Source organism: Phasianus colchicus, chromosome 2 (genome assembly GCF_987193195.1).
Source record: "Phasianus colchicus chromosome 2, bPhaCol1.hap1.1, whole genome shotgun sequence".
Taxonomy (NCBI): domain Eukaryota; kingdom Metazoa; phylum Chordata; class Aves; order Galliformes; family Phasianidae; genus Phasianus; species Phasianus colchicus.
Window position 1 is genome coordinate 16,432,471 of NC_143437.1, and position 25,497 is coordinate 16,457,967.

Genomic DNA, 25,497 nt, shown 5'->3' on the forward strand with positions numbered 1-25,497 from the left:
TCTATGTGCTTCACAAATCTTCCTGGCTTGTAAATCAAAACTTTTACATGTAGGAGAAAGTGAAGGCAGGTATTTGGCCTAGACTATAAGCATTCTGATTCCTGGCAGTTTGCATATCCAGCTTGTGCACAGATCACTGTGCTGCCACAATCTGACTGCATGCTTTATTAACAGGCTGGATTTATGTTGTTACAGGATGGAAGGTGAAGGAGACTTCATAGATGAAAATGGAGTGGTGTGGACTGGCACATTCAATGGCACCAAAGCAGCAGGACTGAAGCATAAGCTGAAAATGTAGCTATTTGACACTGTCAAAAGCAACCCCATTTGATCTCACTCTAGGTTCAACAGCTGTCATTCATTTCTTCATGTATTCATTAAAAATAATGCCTTAGGTCACTGGTAAATAAAATAGTTGCTTTTCTTTGCAAATTGATCAGATGAAGTAAACAGAGGAGTGGGGTTGAATAGGTTAAATTTAGAAGTAGAGCCGTTAATGACTGGAATTTTTTTTTTTTTTAATTTTAACTTGACCTAGGAATTTCTTTCTTGCTGGGTTTCAAGAAAACATGTATCAGCAAACTAATCCTAATTTATGCTCAACTTCTCTAATTTTTCCCTGGAAAACAAACCTGCTAACCCACAGAAGCCTTTGGAAACACAGTGCTTCTGTTTGCACTAAGCCTGGCACTGCACAGTGGGATCAGGACAGAGAGCAAGTGCAGCTGCAGCATGGCAGTTACTCCTCTCAAGACAATCCCACACAACCCAGGCTCCAGCAGTACGCTGCTCATAAATATGTGCCAAGGCTACTTTTCTCTGGGGGGGGAAGTGGGCAAGTGAGCTCATAGGAAGCTGACTGCTGCCACTGTTCCTAGCAGAAGGTGTAATGCAATAAAATAAATATACTTCTATTTTTGTTTGGGTTTGTACTTCAAAGGTCACTTTGCACTACAAATCTAAATAGTTTGATATAGAAAGCAGGAAAATTGCTTTCTAGTTAAAAAAAAAAAAAAAAAGCATATCAGCATTGCCATGAAAAAATATGCATTTAGTCTTTGTTTGCCAGAAGTTTAGCAGAGTTTTAGTAAATATCTGCCATTGCCTCCATTCTCACACACAAAGAACAAAAGGTATTCCTTCACATATGCCTTCAAATATTCAGCTCATTTTGGTACAATTTGGAAAAATCTTGGGATTTTAGTTTCTTAGCAAAACTGAAAAGCCAGCACGTTATCAGCACACAGAATCATAACTGCTCATTGCTCATTCTGACAATATAACCCCTTGGGTTACACTTACAATTATTCTTCAGAATTGCCATTTTCCTGTGCTCAATTTTGTTGTGTTTTGCTCCTGAAATAACAAGGTCCCCAAAAGAAATACAGCATCCCTGTATTAAGCCCTCAACTTCAGAGGCAGTGACATCTTCCACAGAGCTTCCACGAACCTGTGAATTTGTCCTTTCAGCTCCTTAGCTCCATTTATCACTTCCTTTTATCAGTGCTGCATGGTAATTATGCTGACTTAGGTACTGCTGTTTCATTTTCTGCCTGAAGGATATCTTTTAAGCTGATACTTGTCTTTCAGTGAGAACTTATTCTTCCTTTTTCTACTCTTTCCCCTCTTTTATGCCTCTGCTTTAGAGAACCCATTGGACTAGATCAAATCTTTACCTGATACCTCTGGCCATGCATCACCTGCTTTCTCCCTGTGTTTTCTTAATGTTTTCTCCATGCCATTTGGCACAAAAAGCCCTACAGGTCCTTAGTGACTAAATACAGACATGGAGGGCTGCTGCCTCCCCTCACCCCTCCTCCCTCAAACATCCCTCAAACACTGTGCCCCCGCCTTCCTTTTTTTTTCCTCAAAGGAAATTTGTCACGATCTAACAAGAAGCATAAGATACACAAATACTGGTGGTTCCTGCTCCCCTGTCCTGGCTACTTTGCTCTCAGCCCAGAATAAGAAAATGCCCAAGCAAGACTTGGCTGTTTTGGTCCTAGCATCCCTAATGAGGCCATGCAGGGGAGGGTAGGGGGGTAAGGATGTCAGGGGGAGCAGGGAGGAGCTGGTGCTCTGTGTTGGCTGCCTTCCTTGGGTGCAATGGGAGGTACTTACCAGCCCCTGAGCTTGTCTAGGTAGCACAGACCACACCAGTACCCAGCTCATACCACACAGCCCTCTCTACCAGTCACTTCACAAGGCTTCTCACACTCCCTTTGCAGCAGTTCTAATTAAGCAAGAAAAAAGTCAGTATTTTCTCCTTCCAAGTGCACAGTCCTGATTTTTGCATGGGGATGCAAGGATGTGACCCGAAGATTATATAATTAGAAGGCATTTGTTATGCCTGCATTTCAAATCAGTGATTAGCATGTGACAGTCCCATCCTGGGAAACATCAAGCCACCATTGCTCTCCTTTCTTGCACAGTGCTAATTCCCAACTCTGGCAACCACCAGTGCTGAAGGCTCTTCAACTTGCCTGAGGTAAGTTTAAAATGTATGTGGCATGGGATGAAGTGTGGGATTAGTAATGCCATTTTTCACAATGCTGGATAAAGAATGAGCTGTAGGTATTTAAAATGTATGTAAAATGGTATAGAAAATATTTTCTATCTTCAATGCCCAGTTATTTCCAGCTGATTTCTTCTAGGACTGTGAATGGAGATCCAGCTTTAGCATGCTGGAGAATTTTGGGAGGCTGCATTTATACTAAGGGCTACAGAAAGAGATGTTAAAAAGACCTCTTTTGCTTTTACTGTTTATGAGCTAAATTGGGGTCTCTTGCTAGCTTGAAGTATTTCAATGACAGCTGTGTTAGAATTAGCTGGAAATAAGGCATGATACTGATAAGAGTAGATTAATGATTTTTTGCTCCTCTAAGGAGGACTGGGGTTGTTTTCAAGGTGGGATATTTAAAAGAGACAGCAATCTCTGCTGGCAGGATTGTGAGACAGACCCCGGGAAGGTCCCAAGCTTTTTTTTTTTTTTTTTTTTGGAGAATTGCATGTATTTAGCAACATCTACAGATGCAGAAAAAGTGCATATGGATTCCCCTGCATTGTTCCTCAATTCATGATTCCATGAACAAGGTGGGAGAGAAAGCCAAATAAGTAATTGATGTCCATCAAGGCAGAACTGTTAATTTACCTCACTATTCTCATGCTGATGCTTGGGACATTTGGTCTGTTTAACAAGTGATCCTATGTACAGTTGATTATTTCTGCAAGGTCTATCATTCCACACTGGGGGAAGCAAGTGAAGGGGGAACACAGTCACACACAGCCTGCACAGGCTGATGAACCTGCTTCCTCTCCATTTCCCATGCACACAGGGAGGGCTCTCATCCTTGCTTTGTCTTAGTGACAGCTTCCTCCTGTCTTTGACCCTGTGCCTAGAGCATAACTACACAAGGTGACTAATGGGTCCTCCTGGTCCACCCATATCTTCTCCCTTGGGGGATCTCATGGGAAGCAGGTTCTCACTCAAGGCTCTGTTAGCTTTCATGGGTTGCCTGCTCTTCGGCTCCTGAAAGATTCCAGGGCAGCATTCTTTGCTGGACAGTGGTGATCACTGATGGAGAGGTGGCACTCAGCTTTGGTTCTTGGACTTAGCAGATTTTGGTGCTGGTGAAAGATAGGGATCATAGGGGAAAATACTTCCTTCTGCTACAGTGGAGCAATCTGGTGGATTTAACACTGCAACTATTCAGGGTAGGTTCAGGCTGTATACTGGAAAAAAATTCTTCTCAGAAGGAGTGGTTGGGCACTAGAGCAGGCTGCCCTGGAAGGTGGTGGAGTCATCTGGAGGTGTTCAAGAAACGTGGAGATGAGGCACTGAGGGACATGGTTTAGTGGGCAACATTGGTAGTAAGTGGATGGTTGGATATGATGATTTTAGAAGTCTTTTCCAACCATAATGATTCTATTTTCTGGTCTTGATGAGCAGCAGGGAAAATGAGTTTTAATGCTCAGCTCTGAAGAAACGAGCATCCTTGTATTTTCTTATGCCTAAAGCAGGGAGATGTGGGCTTAAGTTGCAGGCAGACTGCTAACAGCTTTGTATGATTGCTTGTTAAGACTATCCAAAGGAACTTCTAACATCTCCTAGCTACTTACTGATGAAGAAAGTGCTCTGTGATGGGCTGGCATGCCAGGCAGACCATGGATTTGCTGTAGGTAAAGGTCCGACAGTGGTTTACAAAATAGCCCCACGGAGGATGTGCAGAGCTTGTGCTCACTGCTAGTGTGCACATCTATGTGCACATGGGAAGGGAAAATAAAGGAGTGGGGCTTGCTTGGTTTTGAGAAAAGAAGGTGAAGGAAGGGGATCCTCTTGCTGCTTCTAGCTGCCTAGAAGGGGGTTATAACAGAGCTAAAGTCCAGACTCTTCCCAGATGTGAGCAGTGAAAGGACATAAGACAAGTGACATGAGCTGCAGAAAACAGAAAAGTCCCAGTTGAGCATAAGGAAAAAAAAATCTTCCCTAGGATACTACTAGAGGACCAGAGAGGCTGCAAGGCTTCCAGTGTGGGAGGTACTCAAACTTCACCTGGACACAGCCCTGAGCACCCAATGTAGCTTCGCATTAGCCTTGATTTGAGCAGGAAGCTGGACCAGGAAGGAGGTACCTGCTCACCTAAATGCTGTGTGAGCTTAAAATCATCAGACTGAAGATTTGAACAAGCAGCTCACACTCAAGGCCTCAGGGGCAAACTCTAGTTCTATTTTCGAACACTTTCTGGCACCCTTTAGGAACAAATGAGACATTGCTTAGCCAGCTCAGGCTGATCAAATTCCTTGTCCCAGTGAGGACAGGGTTAACAGCTTCCCCATCCGGCAGTCAGAAGGGGAGGACAAGCACTTGCATCAAACCACAGTGAGGTCTTGTTTGTTTCAGTGCTGAGAGAGGACTGATTACTTTTCCTCCAGCAATTCAAAAGAAACAGGGACAGACAGGCAATGTTATATATTCATGGAGTCCAGCAGTGAGTCCTTAAATGCTGGAAAGTAGCCAACTGCAGCTAGAGGACACATGAAAGACAGCCATTCTAGTAAAACAAGGAAGATTTTTTCTGGACCCATTTATCCAAGGTCAACCTACTTTGCAGTATGGTCATATAGTAGAGCTCCTGGTGGTGCCTGGAGCAGGAGAGCATGGTGGCATCCCTGGGGTCCCAGTTTCAAAGCTTCACTCCTGTGCTCTTCAGAGAACAGAGATTGTTCTCAAGCATTGTCCTTGTCTGCATGAGTGTGATGTGGATGCTCCTCAGTCAGCTCTGCATGGTTCTCCCTGCATGGAAACTTTTCAGTTCCTTCTGTAATCAAAATTTCTGTAAATACCAGGAATCCATGGTATTTTTACAACCCAGAAGATAACATGCAATGGCAAGAGTTCCCCTTCCAGTCTTATAAGTGTCTGAGTTGAAAATGCATGAAATCACAGGATAGGTAACAGGGCAACGACAGGCTCTCATAAAAGCTGTTAATCTACAAGTATAACTTCTCTCTAGTTAAAACTCCAGGGAGGTTATTTTTCTCCATATCAGACAAACCTCATTCTTTTTACTGGACCCAAGAGACATTACCTGTAGCATATCAGATGGGGGGATGCCTCCCATGAGTTACTCCTCATTAAGTGCACTGTCCCTAATGACAACTGCAAGTTTCCTTGTGTCACCATAGATGTTCTTCACATCACATCCTTCACTCTGAATCACTGCTGTGAGGCTGACTGCATAGCTCCTGCTGTTGTGCTGGGGTAGGGGGGGCTGCAGAAGTGTGACCTAGACAGAGACACATTCTGAGGTCTCAGGTAACTTGGAGGAGCTGGTCTAAGAGAAGAAGCAGAGAGAATATGTCAGAACAGATTGATAGTTTAATTCTGGCTTTTCCTCACCTGGCGTGCCCAACATTGCAACCTGTTTATACGTACTTTTCCCATGCATTACAGTTCCCTAGCTTCCCTGTTTAAAACTGTGCAGCAGTATGGGTTACAGTTTCTCCTTTTTGTCTGTTTGGAACTTTCTGGATACACTTTTTTGGAGGAAAAAAAAAAAACCAGAAGAATTTCACTGTGCAGCGATACTTTCCCTCAGTTTCAGACTTCTCCATCCTCCCTCAGCATACAGAAATGTTTTCTTTCCCCTCCACAAAGGTACACACCCATGACACTCAGTCAGTAAGCAGCTGTATAATGCTGCCCAGCAGCTGAGGGTTGAAACAGCTGTTTCCAGTTAAGATAGCATATCAATATAAATAATTCCATACTAATTGATTACTGTTAATTAAGAAGAGTTAACTATTATATACTATTACATATTGCTATAACTGCTACAGTAAAATACTAATAACTTAAAAGTAAAACCATTAAAAATATGTGGTTTTCTTAAAAAGAAAAAAAAAAAGAATTTCTGGAAAAAGATACTTTCACTGAAAATGTTTATCACAGCACGGAAAAGGTTTTAGTTTCCTTCATACCTGTTTTGCCTTTCCAATTTGCTCCTTTTCCCTCATCGCTGCAAAAAAATATCTGAACTCTGAAACCAGTTCTTGGTGCTAAAGCAGCTGGTGTCAATTCACTGGCCTCAAAACAAAACACTCACGAATTTGCTACGGTATTGACTCTAAAGTGGCAAAAAATTTAATGACAATTTTGCTATTAAACAAACTGTTACAAAAAATGAAGTTAAGTCTGGTTCACTCAGAGATCCAAAATTTTGTGCCTTCTTCTCAAAACTACTAAAAGAAGGGGTAGTTACTTTAAAAACAACAGAATATTTGTGTGTTTCAGAAGCAAATTACATTCTTGCTGTTCCTCAGAGTACCCATTGGAAACATAAATCATTTTTTTTCCATGCTAAAGAGGGCCAGAGCAAAGGGGAGGCTGGTGGAATTGGGACTGCTCAGCTTGGGGAAGAAACGGATGAAGGGTTCTACTGTCACCAGCAACTACCCCAGGGGGTTACAGAGGAGACAGGCTATTCTCATGGACACAATGAAAAGACAAACACTAGTCAGGGGAACATCCTGAGCGATCAGTTGCATAGCAAAAAGCTGGTTCTTTGATCTACAGCACCCCTGGAAGTGTTTCTGTGCATTTCACTTTTCAAAATACATCTCATTTTGCTTCTGTGTTCAAACAGGAAGCCTCTTGATGAGCAAATAGTTTCTGTGGGATTACATAGCACTTCAGTCACCCATCAACATAAGCACAAATGGCCGAGGGAAACATTTGTACCAGCAGCCCAATCAGCTTGTGGAGGCTCTATGAACCCAAACCAACCTTCAGGATACCTCATTCCCTCTCAAATCTCTCTTTCTTGCCTTGTTCTCTGAACTTTGAGCATCTCCGCTCAATAAACCCTTTTTACATCTTTCTGCACTCAGGGTTCACACCAGCTGACCCATCGCAGGGCTCACATGTGGGCAGCTCTAAGCCATGGGATGTTCCCAGTGACCAGCCAGAACCCTCCAGTGTGAGGACAGGAGTCCCTGCGAGGACGCACACCTTATAGCAGCCATGGACACAAACAAACAAGAAGGTAAAGCATCCTCTAATTTCACTTCTTGATAGTATGAAAGAGAGCTAGGAAGAAAGCTGCCTTTGTATGTATCCCCATGAGAGCACCTCTCATCAACTGCGAGTAAACTCTCCCTTCTCTTAGTTTCATAGAAATACTTGGGGTTTGAAGTTTCTCCATCTTATTTTAGAAACACTTCCCTCTTCCCCTCTGGAAAATAATCCCATGGCTTAGGTAAAGTGCCATATGGGAAATCATTGCCCTCTCTTATCTTGGGATGAAAGCAACATCTCACTGCAGTGAGGATCTGCTTTTCTTCCCCACATGCTTTGTTGCATGGGGTTCTTGTTCATGTGAGTGCCACAAGAAAGATTTCTCTGCCAGTCCTGGCTTCACAAGCACCAAGATGTAACTGTGCCACACTGCCTGCACATAACCAGTCCTGCTACTGTCAGCAGCATTTCTGGGAAGTGTGGTTATTGGCTTAAGATGTTCTTCTCACGGAGGAATGTGGGTCTGGTGGTACATGCTTTTCACCCCAAACCACTTGTAGGACTGTGCTCTGCCTTGCCACCTGAGAAGTGATTGTGCTCATATGCTGAGGAATTCTTCATAAAATGAAGAGCAGAAGGGGCAGCCTTCAGGAGTGCCCATCACTGTCAGCTCAAAAGAGTGAGCCTGGGCTATCTTTCTTCCCTCTAAGAGATTTTGCTGTTGCCATGGCATGGGTAATGGAAGAGTTAATTCCTCTATTATTATAATTCTAATTTGACTAAATTAGGTCTGTGTACCTAGGCCCCTACACTATAGTATAGTCTGAAAAGGAAATTATCTCAAGGATTTTTTCCAATTAATTGGTATGCCCCCATGGGCGACAGACGCTCACTGCAGAAACTGGGAGATAGCCACGAAGCCCTTTGCTTCCCACAGTGCAAAGGAGCTACGCACTGTTCCAGCTCCTGGCAACGACTTTGTGAAGATGACCTGGGTATGCATGGCTACATGCAACTTTCAGAGAGTACTTCTGCTCACATCCATGGCAAAGGTGGGAGGTAAAAGCACAGAGACAGAGATTCTCTCCACTCTTATGGCCATTTTCAGACGCACTTCCCCACTTTGAGTGTGCCTGAGGACACAGACTGATCCATCTCCAACCCTAAATGAAAGATCACTGCAGACTTCTGCAGGGCTCTGTGTTATATATTAGCTTGAAAAAGGCCCAAAGAAAATGAGAGAAGTGAGCCATGGCCCTTCCTCATTGTGCCACACTTCTACGTGTCACCTCTAATTCGTCACAAAGCTCAGCATCCAATATATCCAATACTTTGCAAAAACATTTCCCTGTCTTCTCTGTCCCTGATTCATACTTTGCTGTAAATACATATATCCTCTTGCTCTATTCTGATCAGTCATTACTCCCCTCCTCCCCACGGTAAGCATCACCACTTACACCAGAGCAGACATAGTGGCTGGTATTTTCAGGATTCAACTTGAGGAATCCAAAGAAAGTTTCATCATTCATCAGGCCAAAAAACTGATCTCTAGTACGTAGGGTTGAATAAAAAAACAAAGCCCAGTAAACAGACCCCGAAGAGCCAAACTGTACAATAAAAACAACGTGTCATTTAGAAGATGAACCTTGGCACCTGGTGAGGGCTGGCTGGTGATTTCTGACCCCAAACTGCTGGCACTTTTGGTGACGACTCCTTCTCCCAGTCAGTCCGCTGTTCTGTTTTCCGCAGGAGAAACCCTGAAGGATATTCCCTGCAGGGTCAGTGTCTGGTCCTATAACAGAAACCCACGGCTGTGAGACTGGCCAGCACAGGAGTAAGTGGCACATGGGTAGAAAGGGACACATGGCCTCTCCTCCTCTGCCTCTCACTTCTGTGATTCACTGGAGAATTTGCTTACATTCTTTGAATCAGGACAAATCCTAGAGACCAGAACAGGGCCAACGTGTAGATGCCCTTGGCAGTAGCCGATATTCCCCCTCAGGGGCAAAGTAATCAGAACATAACTGTGCCTTGTACAGCTCTGACTTCTAGGCTTCAGCTTTAGTATTTAATATACTTTCTAACTGTTGAGAGCCCTCCCTGCATACATTTCAAGCCTCTGCAAGACCAAATTTCTCTGGTCCTGAAAGCACAGGTAGATAAATGACTGAGCACCTGCAGCCAGCATAGGAAGAGGGAGCTTGGCTGCCCCTAGAACTGGGCACAGGGTCACTGGCCACACTGGTGACTGACAGCAGAGGGAGATTAAGCAAATTCTAGGAAGCAAGAGAAAACTCACCTTGGGAATTTACATTGTCAAAAGGAGGCAATGCAGAAGAGGAGCTGGGTGGGATGATGTTTCTGGGAGGTGGAGGCCAGCCAGCCTGACATAGGGAATAAAATTTGAATTGATGGCAAACAGACTGCAATCTCCTCCAAGTGTCACGGCAACACAACCAGCAGTAACTTCTGGTGGATAACTGAAGGGCTTATGCACAGAAAAGACAATGTTATAAAAGGAAATAATAAACATAAACTTTTTCAATCAAAAACCTACAAATGCCTAGAGATTGTGCCTCTGGAGTGCCCAAATCACTTTTTGAAACAGACACAAGCTCCTCCATGAGCTAAGTCTCTTTCAGAAACATTAAGCCTCACTCCATTAAACAAAATCAGCTGGAAATCACAATGCCACAGGAAAGCAGGAATTTGAAACTAATGATAAATATATATATATATATATTTGTCTGGCATTAGAAAAGACACCACTACTGCTCAGAATGTGTTGTGACAAAATATAACTCAACTCTCACCCCTTCACATGGACCAGCTCTGGACTGAAACAGGGCAGCAAATGAGGTGAATTTAACATCTGGTTTAGTTGAGCCGTTCCCATTTTACAACTGCAGTTTATTTTACAAACTATACAGTGTTCGCACCTCCTACAGTGAGACTTGAGTCCTTTAAAACTCATTTATACCTCAAGAGGGACTTTCAACATCTCTGTTCCAGATATTTATAGCAACTATAATAAGTCATTTTAATTGACTGAAGTTCTTTATTCCCACAGGAGAGACTGAAAGTGTGCCTGTGAGTACCCCTGCAACACAGATTTCCCAGGTAAAGATGAGCAAAATGCCCTAAATAACTCATAAGATTTTAAAGATTTACTAATGGATAAGTAGTAGTTAAAGCTAAATTAAGTGGAAGGAAAAATGTAGGCACTAATGAGGAACATGGCATCTAAAATACACATACTGCACGAATGTATGTCACACATATCACATCTTGGGCTTGATCTTAAGGGACACTTCAGTAAAATTTCTCTGCTCACAACCAGTTAGCTGTGCCTAGACAGGTGATTTGTGTGCTCAGCTAATTAGTTAACTGGCATCATTAGCATCAATTAGAGAATGTCTGTTCACTGAGCCGGAGGCAGATTTCATGGCTGAGTTCTGATGAAAAAAAACCCATGGAACCATCCCAGGAGCAAGGATGCATTGACTGCACAATGAAGGGGATGGCAGGGGGGTCTTCCCTGGCAGAAAGAGTCTCTGGGGGAGCTCTAAGTGATTCCAGCAACCTCATGGCTCCTTGGACCATGGGGTGCTATTGCCTATTAGACCAGGTCAGCTGGGCAGACCAGAACATCAAGTCTTGCTGCATGGCACCCCAGGCTTGGAAACCCCGTGTTTGAGTCCACGTGGGCTCAAGGTGATCAGGACTTCCAGAGCATTGTAGTCTCTCTGAGTAGATGTTCTTGCTGCTATTAGCCACTGTGGATGTGATGAGACTACCTGTACCATGACTCAGGGAGCATCCTTCCTGTAAGATGCAGTTTCAGTGCTCCCACAGTGATGTTTCCTAGGCATTTCCAGTCTGCAGGAAACACAGTGGAGTTCTGAACACTTTAAACCTTGATGCAGTTCAATCTGGAACTGCATCTAACAGATAAACAATTCCCTGAACTGGAAACCCTGTCTACCACTAGCCTTGTCACCATCACAACACTAAATGCCCATAACTGCTTGTAAGAGCACCATGGCAAGCAGTTGCAGAGTTATGGCCATAACAGAGAAGGTACTGCTTTCCATAAACAAATTGGTGCTTGCTTTTTCCCATTCAGATGGCTCCAAGCCAGAGCTGTGACTGGGCTGTTGAAAGGCCTGGTGCAGTAAGTCTAGCATGCGTGAAGAGCCTGTGCACTGCAGGTCAAGTATGCTTCCTAAATAATCCTTTAAATTAAAGTTAATAGCTGGCTGTCCCCTTCTGCTTCTGCAAGGGCCCTATGGACACTGCAGTGACCAAAAAAGGACTGCACAGCTGTGAAATGACCTGAAATGTGCAGGAGCATGCAGACTCCTTTAGATCTACCCTTCCCTTCTGTCCTTACCCAACTACTTGCTGTTTATTTCCACCATTCTTACCTACAAATGTAAATAGTGAATATTCTCTTGGAGCCAGGCTGTAAATCAGCACAGCTCAGTTAAATTCATACTGCGAGGCATTACAAGCTTTCCTAATGATTGGCTGTAGTTGTGCTGCCTTTACTAGCAATTTTGACAGTCTTCAGCTCAAGGAGTCTGAGAACAGGAGCAGTGCTAGTGTAAAATGCCTTAGCGGCTGCCAAGGACTCTTTGGAGAAACAGTCCTGGACAGCCTGTCTGATAGTGAGGGAGATGTGTGAACACAGCTACTCATGGAAGTCCTTGCTTCCACGTGGACACTCTCTGTAGCAGCCAAGGCAGTAAACGCAGCTCACCGAGACTTATCATCTGCTTTACAAGGCTTTTCTCTGTTTTGCATCCTAGGTCATTCAATCCATAAGCCATTTTCATCTGATCAAGATGATCTTTCTCAGGCTGCCTCAAAGTGTGAGCAAGATTTCATGCAGCAGGGGTGGTCACCTTCTTTAGCAAACAGGTCAAATTGCTGGCACCTGCCAAGGGAGGATGGGAAGGCTTAGCAGTTTTGCTGCTGCCTCTGCTCCTGGAAGCAGCACCTATTCATTCCACACTTTTGGGCCAGCACAGCAGGTGAGACAGGAGTAGAGGCTCAGCAAAGATTATGCAGACAATATAGATCCAGTCTAAAAAAGTAAAATAAAAACCATGCTGAGAAATGGTTCTTGTTCATCCTCTGATCCCACTCTTCTCAGCCTACCAGCCACCATGACTTCCTCATGGTCATAGTTTCCCCCCTCCACATTGGTAAATGCTTGCTCCACTAACCAGGGGCACTTCTACAGAGAGCTGATATTGCCATTGGGTTGTAGGTGAAGTGATAGTCACAAGGGACTGTTGCACACTGTCCTCCTGAGTCATGCAAAGACAGGAAAAGAATCCTTTATTTCCCCATGCAGGGCCACTCACAGAGCACAGCGCAGTTACTGGATCTTGCTAGAGATTTTACTTGCAGTTTTTCCACATACAGCTGAAGAACTTCAGGTAGGCTGATAAAATGGGAGTCATAACCTCCACAAGAAGACAACCTGCTACAGATGCATAGCACTGGAGCCCACACTTTGCCAGGTTTAAGGGCCAGACTCAAAGGGCAAGTTTGGGCTGAAGTTTCTTTCTCATACTAAATTATTTAGAGGCCTGAGTGCTTTTTTTGGAACAGACCCTTCTCAGTTCTTGGACAGCTTGTAAGGATGTGCTGTGACCACGCAGACTGATTTGTCCTCTTAGCATTAGGTAGTTCAAATTAACTTGGTAAAATGCATTCCTCCTCAGCTTCACTTATTCCTATGAATAGGTGAGCCAGGTAACACATTACAGTTGAACTCTTGCCAAGTTTCCATCCAGGCATAAAATCTGGGTTTTTCTGTTTGTTCTTTTTTGTATAAATTACACTGTAGAACCATTAGAAACACTGAATCAGCTTAACTTTCCAAGGGTTCACAAAACACTGAATGGTCTCTCATCTAGATGATTGCGCTTGCAGAATAAAGCATAAGCACGAGTTGATGCTTCACAGGCTTCCATTTGTTGCAACAGCCCATGGGATTTAAAGGACAGGTTCCCACCATTAGAAAAGAGCTCAAACTAAAATGCAGCGCCCAAGCACAGTTATGCACTTGGCAAGAATTCAAGGATAATGTGTTGCTCCTATGCCACTCCACTTAAGTTTGGATGAAGCTTGTATCCAATGCTGCAAGGCTGTTTGTGCTTTTTTATGCTCCAAGCACTGTGGGCAGCAGAGGGAGTTCCCAGGATTTCAGCACTTCATGCAAGCTCTGGCAAGACGTGGCTGATGTGCTGCTGCTTTCACCCATCCAATGACAAAGTGAAATATGAACATAAGATGCATTTTTGTATCTGAAATAGCCATCGCCAGCTGCATGGGGCCAAGAAAGCATGTACTAGGCAGGACAGACACACAGAGCACTCTCCTGCAGGATACACAAAGAAACCAAGCTAGCAGAGTGACTAGAAAAGCAGTCTCAACAACAGCGAGCTGCAAAATAAAAAGTGATTGTCTGCTCTTCAATCTATTTGCTGAAATGCATGATATAATTTGGTCCAGTCATTAGTCCAAATCTCTCTTTTGGCTGCCTGAACTCTGGTTTCAGTACACGTGGACACAGAATTCTACATAATGGTCCCTGTTTGGCTGACTCTGCTGATGCCTAGCAGTTTTTGACTCTGAAGTTCTGTCTAGATTGCCCCCTTTCTGCAAGCATCTCAGGATACAGCCAGGCTTCTGGGAAAAAAGCATTTCACTTTGATCTTATTCTGCACAGATATAGATACCTGCAGAGCCAGCTTCCAGACTGCTCCACTGTTAGTTAGCATAATTTGGAGTACTGAAGCAGACAGCTAAAATGGATCTGATGAATCACATCTTTTCATTCTATAGAAAGCATACAATGCCTAACCTCAGTGCAGGCTATAGAGAGACTCTGCTTTGGCAACATCAGCTTAACGTGTAATGGACTGGCAAGCATCAGTGAGCAGGGACAGGAATATTAACATTTTGCACAGCTGCAGTACTTTATGATCCCACACTTCTCCAGGCACGTACGTTACGATGTCTGATGATGCCAGACCCCACTAGGTGCTGGTCAACACACACATAGCAGAAGCAGTGTGATCTCCCCTCGCAGCCATAGATCCAAGCACTGCTCACAGGGTGACACTTCCTGTGGCATTCCTGCATCACAGGAAGGTGTTCACCATAGTACACTGCAAACAGGCTGAACTGAGGGATCTTGAGCTCCAGCTGGCCTGGGGAGTCAAGAATGATTGCCTGAGGAGGGAAGATGTTCTCTGCCCTCACCTCTAGCCTCCTGTCCCCTCTGCCTTGTTCCAGCTCTTGTCAGTCCAGCTCCTCCTGCCCAGGCTGCTCTGGGAATGAATGGGGGTCTGTGGGGTAATCAGTGGGGTACAAGTGGGGATATCAGGCAGACATCCTCTGTAAAGACGCTGTTGGTCTTGATCAGGGGAGGATGGTGCATGCCACTGCCCTGAGGTATCGGAAGCCATCTCTGCTCCATTTACAGGACTCAAGCGCCTGAGTTCCCCGGGGTGGCTGTCCTCTTACCATCAGTGCTCCTGTTTTGGACTCAGTTTATAACCAGATGTTAGGCCGAATTTCTGTTGTAAAGGTAAAAAACACTGGTACCGAAGCGCCTTGGGCCGCGACCTCACTGTGGGCTTTGTGTAGGCAGAATGAGTGCCTTGCTCACAGCAGTGGGGGCAGAACTGACAGCCCAAGCTATCCCCAGAGAGGGCGTCCCCGCTTGGCCTTCCACAAGCTGCCTGCCTCCCCTCACCACCCACCTCCAAATCTGCCTTGTCTGCTCGCTGTGCCAGCCTGGCTCGCCCTGCTCTGTCTCCTGCTTCGCCCAGCTGTCAACTGGCTGCCAGCTTAGGTCACGAGGTCTTCCAGCAGTGCTAGGGCCTCTAGAGAAAGAAAACAGGGATTGTGGGCACATTGTCTATGCTAGGGAAATATCCCCCAATTCCCTTCCCTCTAAGAATTAGAGAGCTGTCTCCTTCCCTGGAAAGGGCCTGCTGACAAAGAACAAAGCTTCTTCACAGTCCTTTAAGTAAGGTGTTAGGTCTGACCAGGGAGAGCACCAGTCCCATCAGCATATGCTGGAGGAGGCTTTGCTCAAAAATGGCTGTATTCTTAATCGCTCAGCTGCTTCTAGCATTGATAACCTGGCTGCTATCACTGCAAAGTGCTTGGCATGTTTCAGGCTGTCCCCTCCTTCTGGAGACTGACAGGCTGCAAACCTGCCAGGGAGCCTGGAAAAACTCTGGGTCTGAAAAGGGGCACATTGATTGCCCAACACAAACATTTCCTACCATGTACTGCGGCTGCAGCAGGAACCAAATCTCCCCCCACGCCTCCCAGCCATGAAAAGAGAAAGAGAACAGCACCTTACAGGAGGGGATGCACCTAGCCTTCATGCCAGTCTGAACCAGGGGTGACTCTTGGGGACACAACCACCTTCTTCTAGGATGAGAGGCTGTACCACCATGTTTGTGGTTCCTCTAGTTGCAGGCATTAGCCTCTGAGTTGAAGGCGGGTTTCACAGAAGCGATGCAGGAGCTGTCGCGAATCCAGCATGGCGAGTACGCCTTGGAGGAGAAGGTCAAGAGCTGCCGCTGTGCCATGGAAGAGAAAGTGGCTGAGATGAAGAACTCCCTCAACACCTTCAAGGTAGGAGTGTGACTGGCAGGGGGCTGTGTATGTGCCCCATTATCTTGGGTGGCAAGGAGTTCTCACCTGCTTCCATCAATCCTTCTTGTACACAAAGAAAATGAGCTGGCAATCATTTCAGATGTATCTGGTGCAGCACTTTCAGCTCTGTGTCTCCTTCCAGACCTGGAGCTCCAACTCCAATGTAACCTGTGCCCTGACCTACACAGCCTTCTCCAGGAGCAAAAGAGACCCTTACCCTGGGCTGAACATGCAACACGCATACAGCATGCTAACAGGCAGCCAGCCACTGTGCCATAGCTCTCCCTGGGCCAGGTCTCCTGCACTTCCCGCAGAAACCAAAGCTGCTGGGGACCAGGGAATTAATACACAACGCCAAAGCTTTTGAAGTTGTTCATTCCCACACGGTTGGGAGGAAGTGCCTGGTTTGATCTGGCCCATGAGGATTAGAAACAAAGGACTGGGAAAGAGAGCCTAGCAAGAGGGCTCGATGTGCACTTTAAACCAATCAGCATCTCCATGCAGAAACTGGACAACTGCCTGTGAGGAGGCAGGCTGAGGAACTGTTTTATTGTTTTAATGGTAAATTTTCCCCATGGGGTTTTGCTGAGTCAATAAAACCTTGTGAAGTTAAAGAGGGCTAAAAAAGCTCGTGAGTGTCCCCATGATGGGGAGAGATGGACAGCACCAGACTAAAGGGGCTCTGTGGGCCCAACTGAACAAAAGCATGAGGGCATGTGGCAGAGGTTTCAAAGCAGACAGAGGCAGGGTTATCCAAGATGTTATTATAGGGGAAAAAATGGTTTTAAAATCCAGATAGGAGGAGTTAGTCAAGCAACAGGAGGTGCAAAAGCTGATCTTCCTCTGCCTCATGCCTATGCTGACTGTCCCAGTGAAGTCACTTCCTTGCTCAGCAAAATCCCTTTTTCAGTTTACAAGAAACAATTTAAGTCTTGATGAAACTTGCAAGAACTTCATGCATAAAGAGAACTCTATGTACATATAAAGCTTGGCTGAAACTGCCTAAGGGACGACATGCTGACAGTGAGACACACACATGAGGTTAGAACAGGCCTCCTTTTCTTCAAAAACCAGGCTAAAAAGACAGCTTCGAGGCCCTATTTCAACTGGTAGTGGATGAAGCCCTACATCTTTATCTTCTACCAGTGTCGTAACCACATATACAAACAATGATCTTGCAAAGGAAAATCACAGAGACACCCTCCTGAAGTACCTCTAGTCCACACCAGCCAGCATTCAAAGCTGCGCTCTGTAAGACTGATGGGCACAGTTGGAATGCTTGTGCTTTTGCTTGTTTCTCAGGAGGAACTCAGTGATGCGAAATCAATGATTGAAGAAATCAGTGCCAAGCAGGAGGAAATGCAACAGAAAATTGAGCAGTTGCAGCAGGAGAAGCGGCGCGAATCACGGAAAGTGAAAGCTAAGTAAGAGCCTGAGCTCCAGGACTCCGGAAGTGCTAATGAGTGGTGGTGTCCATTTTGTTAATTTCTTTACAGTTCAATCTCTTAATCTTTTCCTGGCTGGACATACATATAAACCTCTGTAATTACTGGAAGCTCCAGCCCTCAGTTTCCTCCTTGCTTTTAGACACTTCTACTACAGAGCAAATACAGCAGATACACACTAAAATAGCCCCAGCAGCCCTCAGGGAAATCAAGTCCTGGTGAAACAGTCAGACCTGCTAGGGATTTATTAGGGCAGGAATCAAAAGTCAGGGGCCCTCACTGTTAAAAGCTATTGCTAAGCTACCTCTATCCAGACAACAGCACTACAGTTTTCCTTCCTTTCTCCTGCTGTCAAGTGCACAGGACTCTGTGTGATCCTGGCAGTGCAGTCACATCTTGCTTTCCTGTCTCCAATCTTCTCTTCTTCAAGCAAGGATATGGCAGCATATCTGAACACTACTGTTACTGTGAATAGGCAGACTGCTCATCCACCTTGGCCCTGATTAGCCTCTCTCGATGATGGATGTACAGCTGCCTTGATGCAAATACTTTGCAAATCTAGGCTAGCCCCTTAGCTAATTAAGCCATTTAATTAGATGAAATATGGTCTGCAAAAGAACAGAAATAACCTTCTCCTACAGTTAGTGAGATTACTTCCATAATATTGTTCATGAACTGAATGCATGAAAGCCAACTCCTTTCCTCACTGTTGCAGGAGCTATACTTTTTCTGACTGTGCTTGTACTTACACTGTTGTCAGCCACAAGTGTAGCAGAGCTTCTCCTGTAGCATTCATGTTTTTGCTGTCTGTTTGTACAGAAGAGCACAGAAGGACGATCACAGCTCACAAACAGTGCCTACACCTCTCCAGGGCAGCCCATTTCGATCCATAAACCTCCCAGAACCTGTACTGATCAACGAAGATTTTACAAGTCTTTTGCACAATGTGACTTATGAAAAAGGTAGGAAAGAAAATAGGTAAGAGCAGTGCCTTTCTTAGGAAAAAAGTCCAGAAAAGGTTGCTAGATTAAGAGAACACTGAGTTTTGTTCAGGTGCCAACAGCAGAAAGAGAATGGAGCTGCTCCCTGTAGCAGCATGGCTCCCAGGTCTGTGCATGCAAGTCCACATTGTGTCTCAGGAATTCAAGCATGGCTTTAACACTGGCCTGGATTCAGGAGACTCTGCTCTGTGAAAGTTGCCCCAAAAGCCATTCCTCACTTACTCCAAGGAAAAGGGAACTAGGCTGGATTTTATCCCTTGTAATGCTCATTGCATACACTCAAGTGAATGGAAGCCCTGATGGAAATACTACAACTCGTCAAGTTGTTTTCATGTCAGGGAGCGGGGCACAGAAGGGAGGATCACAGGGATTGGGCTGTCAGAGAACACCCAGTATCACTAGGAGGACACCTGTGGTTGATTAGGGTGGTAAGAGCTGAAACATACACACACTACTAGGGGCATCACTGCTCTTTGCTAGCTATGAAAGCTGTTGACCCACAGGATTAAGGTTATACCTTGCTCCAGGAAAACAATGCCAACTGCTACATGCTTATGAAGTCTGGAATCAAAAACAGGTGATGGCCCAGTGCCTTTTTTTCCTATAATTAACTTGGAGGGGTTGGGGGAGAAGTCTAAGCTTGTCTTTCACCCTCCTGCTCTACACACAAGGAAGACACCAAAACCATATGTATTTAAAATGTTAACAAAGGCACAGAAACTGGAAGAAAACTGTATTCTGTCTTTTCCTCTGTTCAGCTCACCTTCTACCCTTCCTTGAGCCCTCTCTCTTAAATCCCTCACTGCCCCTCTTTCTTTCCAGTCATCTCACCCCTCCGTCCACTCTTTGATAAGCTCTGTATCATCCTCAAATAGCAGCTGTGTCTCTGTGTCAGGTATCGGTCCTTTTGTTCTGCCTGCTGGGTGTCTTCTACCAAAGGGCAATTCCTGAGAAACAACAAGCCAGGACTACTCGGGCTCCAAGGTCATACAGCAATGAGCACAACAGAAATCCCATGTCAGCCTGCCTAAAGGTGCTACTGACAAAAAGATCATGAGAAAAGCCACAGCAAAATGGAACAGCTAACTATCAGGGATATTCCCACTCAAAAAATGTGAAGGGCTAGAGGATCAAACCACACTGACTGGGTTTGGAAGATGGAAGCCTGCTCTACAACTATCTTCTCTCATGTTTTCCTTTACTTTTCAACAGTGTCTGACACCAGGATCATGCCAATAGGAGAAGGAGGTGTGAAAGTCATAGGAGGTCCAGGTAGGAATAAACTGAACTGCTGAAAAACAATGATTCAATGACAACACTTACTTTACTTCACTCAATAAATGTTTTGAGGGATGTATTTCTCAGGAACAACTTTCACACTTTGCCATGCATCTCCATTTTCATATTTGTAGTTGTGATGTCAGGGTAAATACGCATCCCTGAAGCAGCAAATAACTGGTGGAAATGCAAAGCACTGATGTTCAGCAGGAAAAGCCTTTCTGATGCTGCTACTTTTGCAAGCTGTAAGTGCCTTTGCAGAAAGGAAGAGTACAGGCTTACTGATATGACAAAGAATAATTGGAGAGCCATTCTGCCACTTGGGAAGAGATGGCCTTTGCAGTGACTACATACTAGCAGATCAGTTGAAACAGTTATTTACTCGTCAGCTTCCAAACGGACTTCTCCTAGAGATGCCTGAATAGTAGCAGAGAAGTTTCTCCAGCAAAAAGAAAAACGAGTAATAACTTAGTGACAAGCTTAATAAGGACATGGTCCTGGCCAGCAAAAGGACACATGAGAACAACTGCCAGACACCTGCACTGTTCAATTGAAGCATTTGCTGTTCAGGATAGCTCTTTTCCTTGAATACACTTGAAGGAAAGAGAGAACAAACATTACAGAATGGTTCACTGCAACCCAAATTCAAAAGATTGTCATTAAAGCAATTTCAGACCAATGGCACTGATGTACCCTCTCCTGTATGTTCTCTGTGATTTAATAGCCTCAGATACCAGTCCTGCTGCTGCTTGCATGATTGCTAATGAAAACTTTAAGAGCTATGACAATGTACACCTATTAAGAGGGACATTTAAATCTTAATTATGATTATACTTTTTTTCTTCCCACAATACCTCTCAGTCAACCTGTTGTAATACCAAGTCCTTAAATGTCCCAAAACCATAGAGTGCAACACACTAGGAATGCGTATCTTATTTGGGCAGAAAATAAATGCTGGAAGAATGCAAACCTTGTTCTGCAGAAGGGCTCATCAGCTGCACTTCCATTTTTTGTTGTAAATGAATTCCAAATGACTCCACCACTGCTGAAGCACTGAGAATACTTCAGATTCCTTTTCCTTTAGATGGATAACAATGCAGGTTTATCTACAGCTAGAGCATAACGAGCTAATGTCAGCTAAGATGTCACACTCCATGCAGCTGTTTGTCATTGCAGGGGCAGCCATCGAGACAGAGGACAGCCTCAAGCCTTCGCTGGCAGCAGATGGTCAGACAAAGGTGCATCTGCAATCAACAGTATGGAAGCAGCCCAAAGAAACCAAGGACTGGGGAGATGAATACATTTCCAAAGAGCAACCAGAAAGAGGGAAAGACGTGGGCCAAAGCAGATACAGCTCAGCAGACAACATTATATGTGAACCCTCTTTGGCTGGTAAGGACAGAGGGGCTCACAGCTGCACTCACACCTGGCATGAGCTGCTAATCACCTTTTACAGATGGAGACACATAAGGCAGTTTTCCCTGGTTGGAAGAAATGCCTCAAGGTCTCCTGTCTCCACGACTTCTGTTTTTCCCACTTGCTGGTCAGTGCCATCAGACAATACACAAACATGCTCTGCACTCAAGACATCCATACTCCCTCCCAAGACTGGCCAGGTTCAGAATATAAGTGGGGCTGTTGACAGTATAGCTAGTTATGTGGGTAAAAAATACAACTTCTTGTTCTGTGGGAAACTGGATCTGAATCCCTGGCATTAATTGTTTTGCTTTTGATGACTTGTTTTTTTTTTGTTTTTCTAAAATCTTGGGGGGAAACTAGAACTCACAGGGCAGAACACATCTGCTTTGGAGCCTTCTTAGTAAACAGTGTGACTCCAATCATCCCTGGTGCACGCTGTAGCATGAGACTACAACTTGGTATTTTGGGTAAAGTTAACGCAAACACAGGACGTTGATCTCTTCTGCAGCAGTTTCTCTTCATGATTTAATGTCAGATCCCCAGGGGAAATGCACTCCAACATGAGGGAGGCTGTCCTTGAGGTCGGCATTCCCTTACTTTTTTAAACTTAAACATTATTTTCTGGAAGCCAAAAGGCAGAACATCGCTTTGGAGCTGCTGGAGTCAGAGAGGAAGTATGTCATCAACCTTTCCCTTATCCTGAAGATCAAGGCAACGTTGCAAGGGCCAGATGTGAAAAGGAGCACCAAAGAGAGAAGGTACTTCCATTTAGTGTGCTCTCTCTTTTGGGGAATTTTCTTCAGTCTGTTCTTTCTGGTTCACCCTCTCTGCCGCTTTCCTTTTATCCATACAGAGATCTTTAAACACTTAAAGGTCATTTCTTGTTAAAAACTGGAGGCACTGAAAGGTTTTTGCTGTGATTACAGAATTTCCTGCCTCTCCTTACATCCCAAACCCTTCTATAACCACTTCAGTCTCCTGGGTCCTAACAGTCTCCTTTTCCTCCTTCCCATTTGTCCTGCCTGAGTGGCAAGAAAGCTTGTGCATGTACTGCTTCTCCCAGTCTACAGTTCTACGGGTTGATGTAGGTAATAAGCCCCTTGCCAGTAGCTGCCATCCATCAAGTATCAATATGTATAGACAACTCACATGTATTTACATAGATACACGAAATCTGTGGGACTGACCTAGCATAGCAGTTCAAAACAGTTTTGTTGCTACATTATTTCCCATGAGGAGATAGTTCTTACAGTCCTCCCCATTCTTCAGTTTTAGCCAGGGAGTTCCCAGCCCTGAGCACATTTGTGGTGCCAACTGTATGGTAGCTCTCTTTTTCTTCTCTTTTCACCATCCCTAGAAGTCATTTGACCAAAGTCCACTGTGGAACATGTAGTTGATGTGGACTCAGTTTCATGACAGACAATGCAAACTGTAATGTGACAGTTTAAAGTTTGTTTTTACTTTTACTCTTTTTTTCCCTGGGAACTTCTCATCTGGGAGAACACTTTGATATTTGACATCATTCTGATTATGGATGAGATCAGGACAAAATAACAGAAAGGAAATAGGACATTTTGATCAGTATTGCATCAAAGGGCTTGACAAATGATGCAGTGTACAAATCTGGGAAGCATTCCTCCAAGCACCCTATGGGATGGCTCACAATCACGGTCCTGCTCCATTAGCCACAGAAGTCTGGGCTTTTCAGTTCTGCAAATTCCAGCCAGCTACACAGCGTATTGGAGAGTCAGCCTAAGAAACCTTCAAAAAACCCAATAATAGTCCATTGGAGAGGGTACCTGTATGTACATAGCAGCCTGCTACAGCCCTGTACAAAAAAGGGCTTCGTGGTGCAGGCGTGTAAAGCAAGCCCGTGCTGACTGTTCATGAATGCAAACTTCAGCAGTGCATGCTTAAGGCTGAGCTTGTGCTCTCTGTGACCAGTCTGATATTGTCTCCTTTCAGTTTCTTCCCCAATTCTTTGCGGTACCTGGTCCAGCAGCATGTTGATTTACTTCATGCTCTCCAGGAGCGAGTGCTGAGCTGGCCACGCCAAGGAATTCTAGGTGACATCTTCCTGAAGTTAACAAATGATGAGGTATGTTATAAAACCTCTCGACTGTTCTGTTGTGATGCATGACAATGTGCTGATGGCCCATCAGTGAGCCAAGACAGAAAAGCAGTAGAAGGGCAGTTCTGTGAAGCTGCAGCTACAGCAATGCCTTTCTGCCAGCCTCTTTTAAGTGCAGTCCCAGTACATGGTAGCCCCCTCTGGTTACAGCTCCTCTTGGTCAGGATATCAACATGCCAGACCCACCTGGAGCTCCACAGGGCCACAGCACAGTGTAATGATGATAACACATTAATAAAGATGAACAATAATGTATAGTAATGCATGAATCCCAGACCTGGCTGGAGAAGCCACATGTGAGCCTTGACAGCTTAGGTGTCTGTATTCACAGTGGAGGTGTGAAAAGAGCTTGAATTTTTCATACACTCCTCTCCTCCACTATATTTTACTCAGAGTTTTGATAAGCAGGTAGGCAGATCTCATTCTATATTGGTTTTGTAGCTCCCAGTAAAACAGCCCTGTCATTGTTGTGTTACAATGTCTATTTCTCCAGAGGCAAAGCCTCTCCTTTTCAAGGTGAAGGGTCTGCCCAAGCCACAGCAGGACCTTTCCTAGAAAGATGTGTAAAAACTGCTCTGATGCTTTATGAATTTTAAGACTTATAAGAAAAGCTTCTTCCTTGCCAGCCTCCCCTACATCCCCTGCCTGCTCTGGTGTTTTACATATTGTGCTCAGCAGCTGATCCATGTTACTAAACAAGCCTCTTTTATGAAGTCCAGAGCCCTGAAGCTTTGCACAGTTAGTAGCTCCGTTGCAATCATGAGCTCCCAGGAGTGATGGAGGGGAATCAACAGTTTATTGTGCTGGCTGTCTCTATGAAATATTTCTCTTGAGTTTCTTTGTTCTTTTTGTTGTTTTTATTTTTCCCCTGTTTATAAGAACAATTTTCTGGACTACTACGTTGCATACCTGAGGGACCTGCCAGAATGCATCTCCCTGATCCACGTGGTGATCTTGAAGGAGGTAAACTTCCTGCCTGCTTCACAGATGCATAACAGTAACATGCATGCTTGGCTCTCTTCCTGCTGTGCTTTCCCAAGAATGGACTTTCCTGCCAATCCAGTTGTTCTGTCACACAATGTCAGTTTCCCTGAATGTTTCCACGGCTGACAAGCACCTACAAAAAGCAGCTTCAACACGGTAACGGCTGTGTGTAATGGAAACTGTATTTCCACTGAGACACAGCACCTCAGATCAAACCATGCACATACCATCCAGATCTGCTCTGGCTGAACAGAATGTCTCTGATGGAGGAACTGTCCAAACAGGAACACCAAGACTGAAGCTGTAAGTGCTGAAGTGCTTCTTGAGGGAGAAAACACCCTGAACTGCTCAGCTTTAGACATCTGGTCTCTCACATTATTAATTCTTGGTTTAAATGAGGGAAGTTAAAAATAAATAAAGGTAGTTTTAAAGTGAAGGAAGTAAACCACAGTAACTTCCTTCCATGACATCCTAAGAAGTCGATCTCATTTTGTTCAGTTCTGTTTGGGACTTCATTGTGAACAGTAGTGTCTACCTAGGCCTTCCATGCAAACTGACTAGCATGCTTCAGATATACACCCCTACTTAATTATGCTGAGTGTCTCCTGCAAATAATCCTCTGCTATTGCTTGTGGAAGAGTGAAGATCACTGCATTATCACAAGCAACCACCACTTGGCTGCTGTGCTTCTGTGAACTGCTATACCACTTATGGTAAAGCACTTGTTAACTAAACTATCTGGAAGCAGATGTTTCATGGATGAAAGAGACTCTGAAGGTGCTTTCTCTATTTCAGGTAGAAGAAGAAATCAAATCCGATCTCTACATTCTGTTCTTCCATATAGTCCAGCGAATCCCTGAATACCTAATTCATCTACAGGTAGGGTCCCAGAATGGAAACTGCCGTGTTTAACCCTTATAACAACACATGACTTATAACAACTCAGATGCACAGAACCGTGTCCCAGTTCTATAGGGCTTCTCACCAGGCTCTGTAAAGGAAAAAAAAACAACCACCAAAAATGAAAAG

General features: G+C 44.6%; 3 protein-coding genes across 3 annotated transcripts in view; 1 reads left to right on the forward strand and 2 right to left on the reverse strand.

The window, feature by feature from the left end:
• The window catches only part of DHX57 (DExH-box helicase 57), a 30,466-nt gene extending 25,076 nt beyond the window's left edge, over window positions 1-5,390 (reverse strand). Inside the window, exon 1 of the mRNA XM_090134927.1 lies at window positions 5,105-5,390. The gene's annotated coding sequence lies outside the window, so the exon portion shown is untranslated. The remainder of the gene's footprint in view (window positions 1-5,104) is intronic.
• Window positions 1-25,497, forward strand: part of ARHGEF33 (Rho guanine nucleotide exchange factor 33) — a 37,711-nt gene that overhangs the window by 3,731 nt on the left and 8,483 nt on the right. The window contains exons 4-13 of the mRNA XM_090134933.1: window positions 10,587-10,636; window positions 16,025-16,189; window positions 17,513-17,634; window positions 18,475-18,617; window positions 19,869-19,928; window positions 21,111-21,326; window positions 21,982-22,111; window positions 23,319-23,451; window positions 24,364-24,447; window positions 25,264-25,347. Of these exons, the coding sequence (XP_089991059.1) occupies window positions 10,587-10,636; window positions 16,025-16,189; window positions 17,513-17,634; window positions 18,475-18,617; window positions 19,869-19,928; window positions 21,111-21,326; window positions 21,982-22,111; window positions 23,319-23,451; window positions 24,364-24,447; window positions 25,264-25,347 (1,187 nt within the window). The remainder of the gene's footprint in view (window positions 1-10,586; window positions 10,637-16,024; window positions 16,190-17,512; window positions 17,635-18,474; window positions 18,618-19,868; window positions 19,929-21,110; window positions 21,327-21,981; window positions 22,112-23,318; window positions 23,452-24,363; window positions 24,448-25,263; window positions 25,348-25,497) is intronic.
• SOS1 (SOS Ras/Rac guanine nucleotide exchange factor 1) overlaps window positions 25,306-25,497 on the reverse strand; it is a 58,680-nt gene continuing 58,488 nt past the window's right edge. Inside the window, exon 23 of the mRNA XM_090134932.1 lies at window positions 25,306-25,459. The gene's annotated coding sequence lies outside the window, so the exon portion shown is untranslated. The remainder of the gene's footprint in view (window positions 25,460-25,497) is intronic.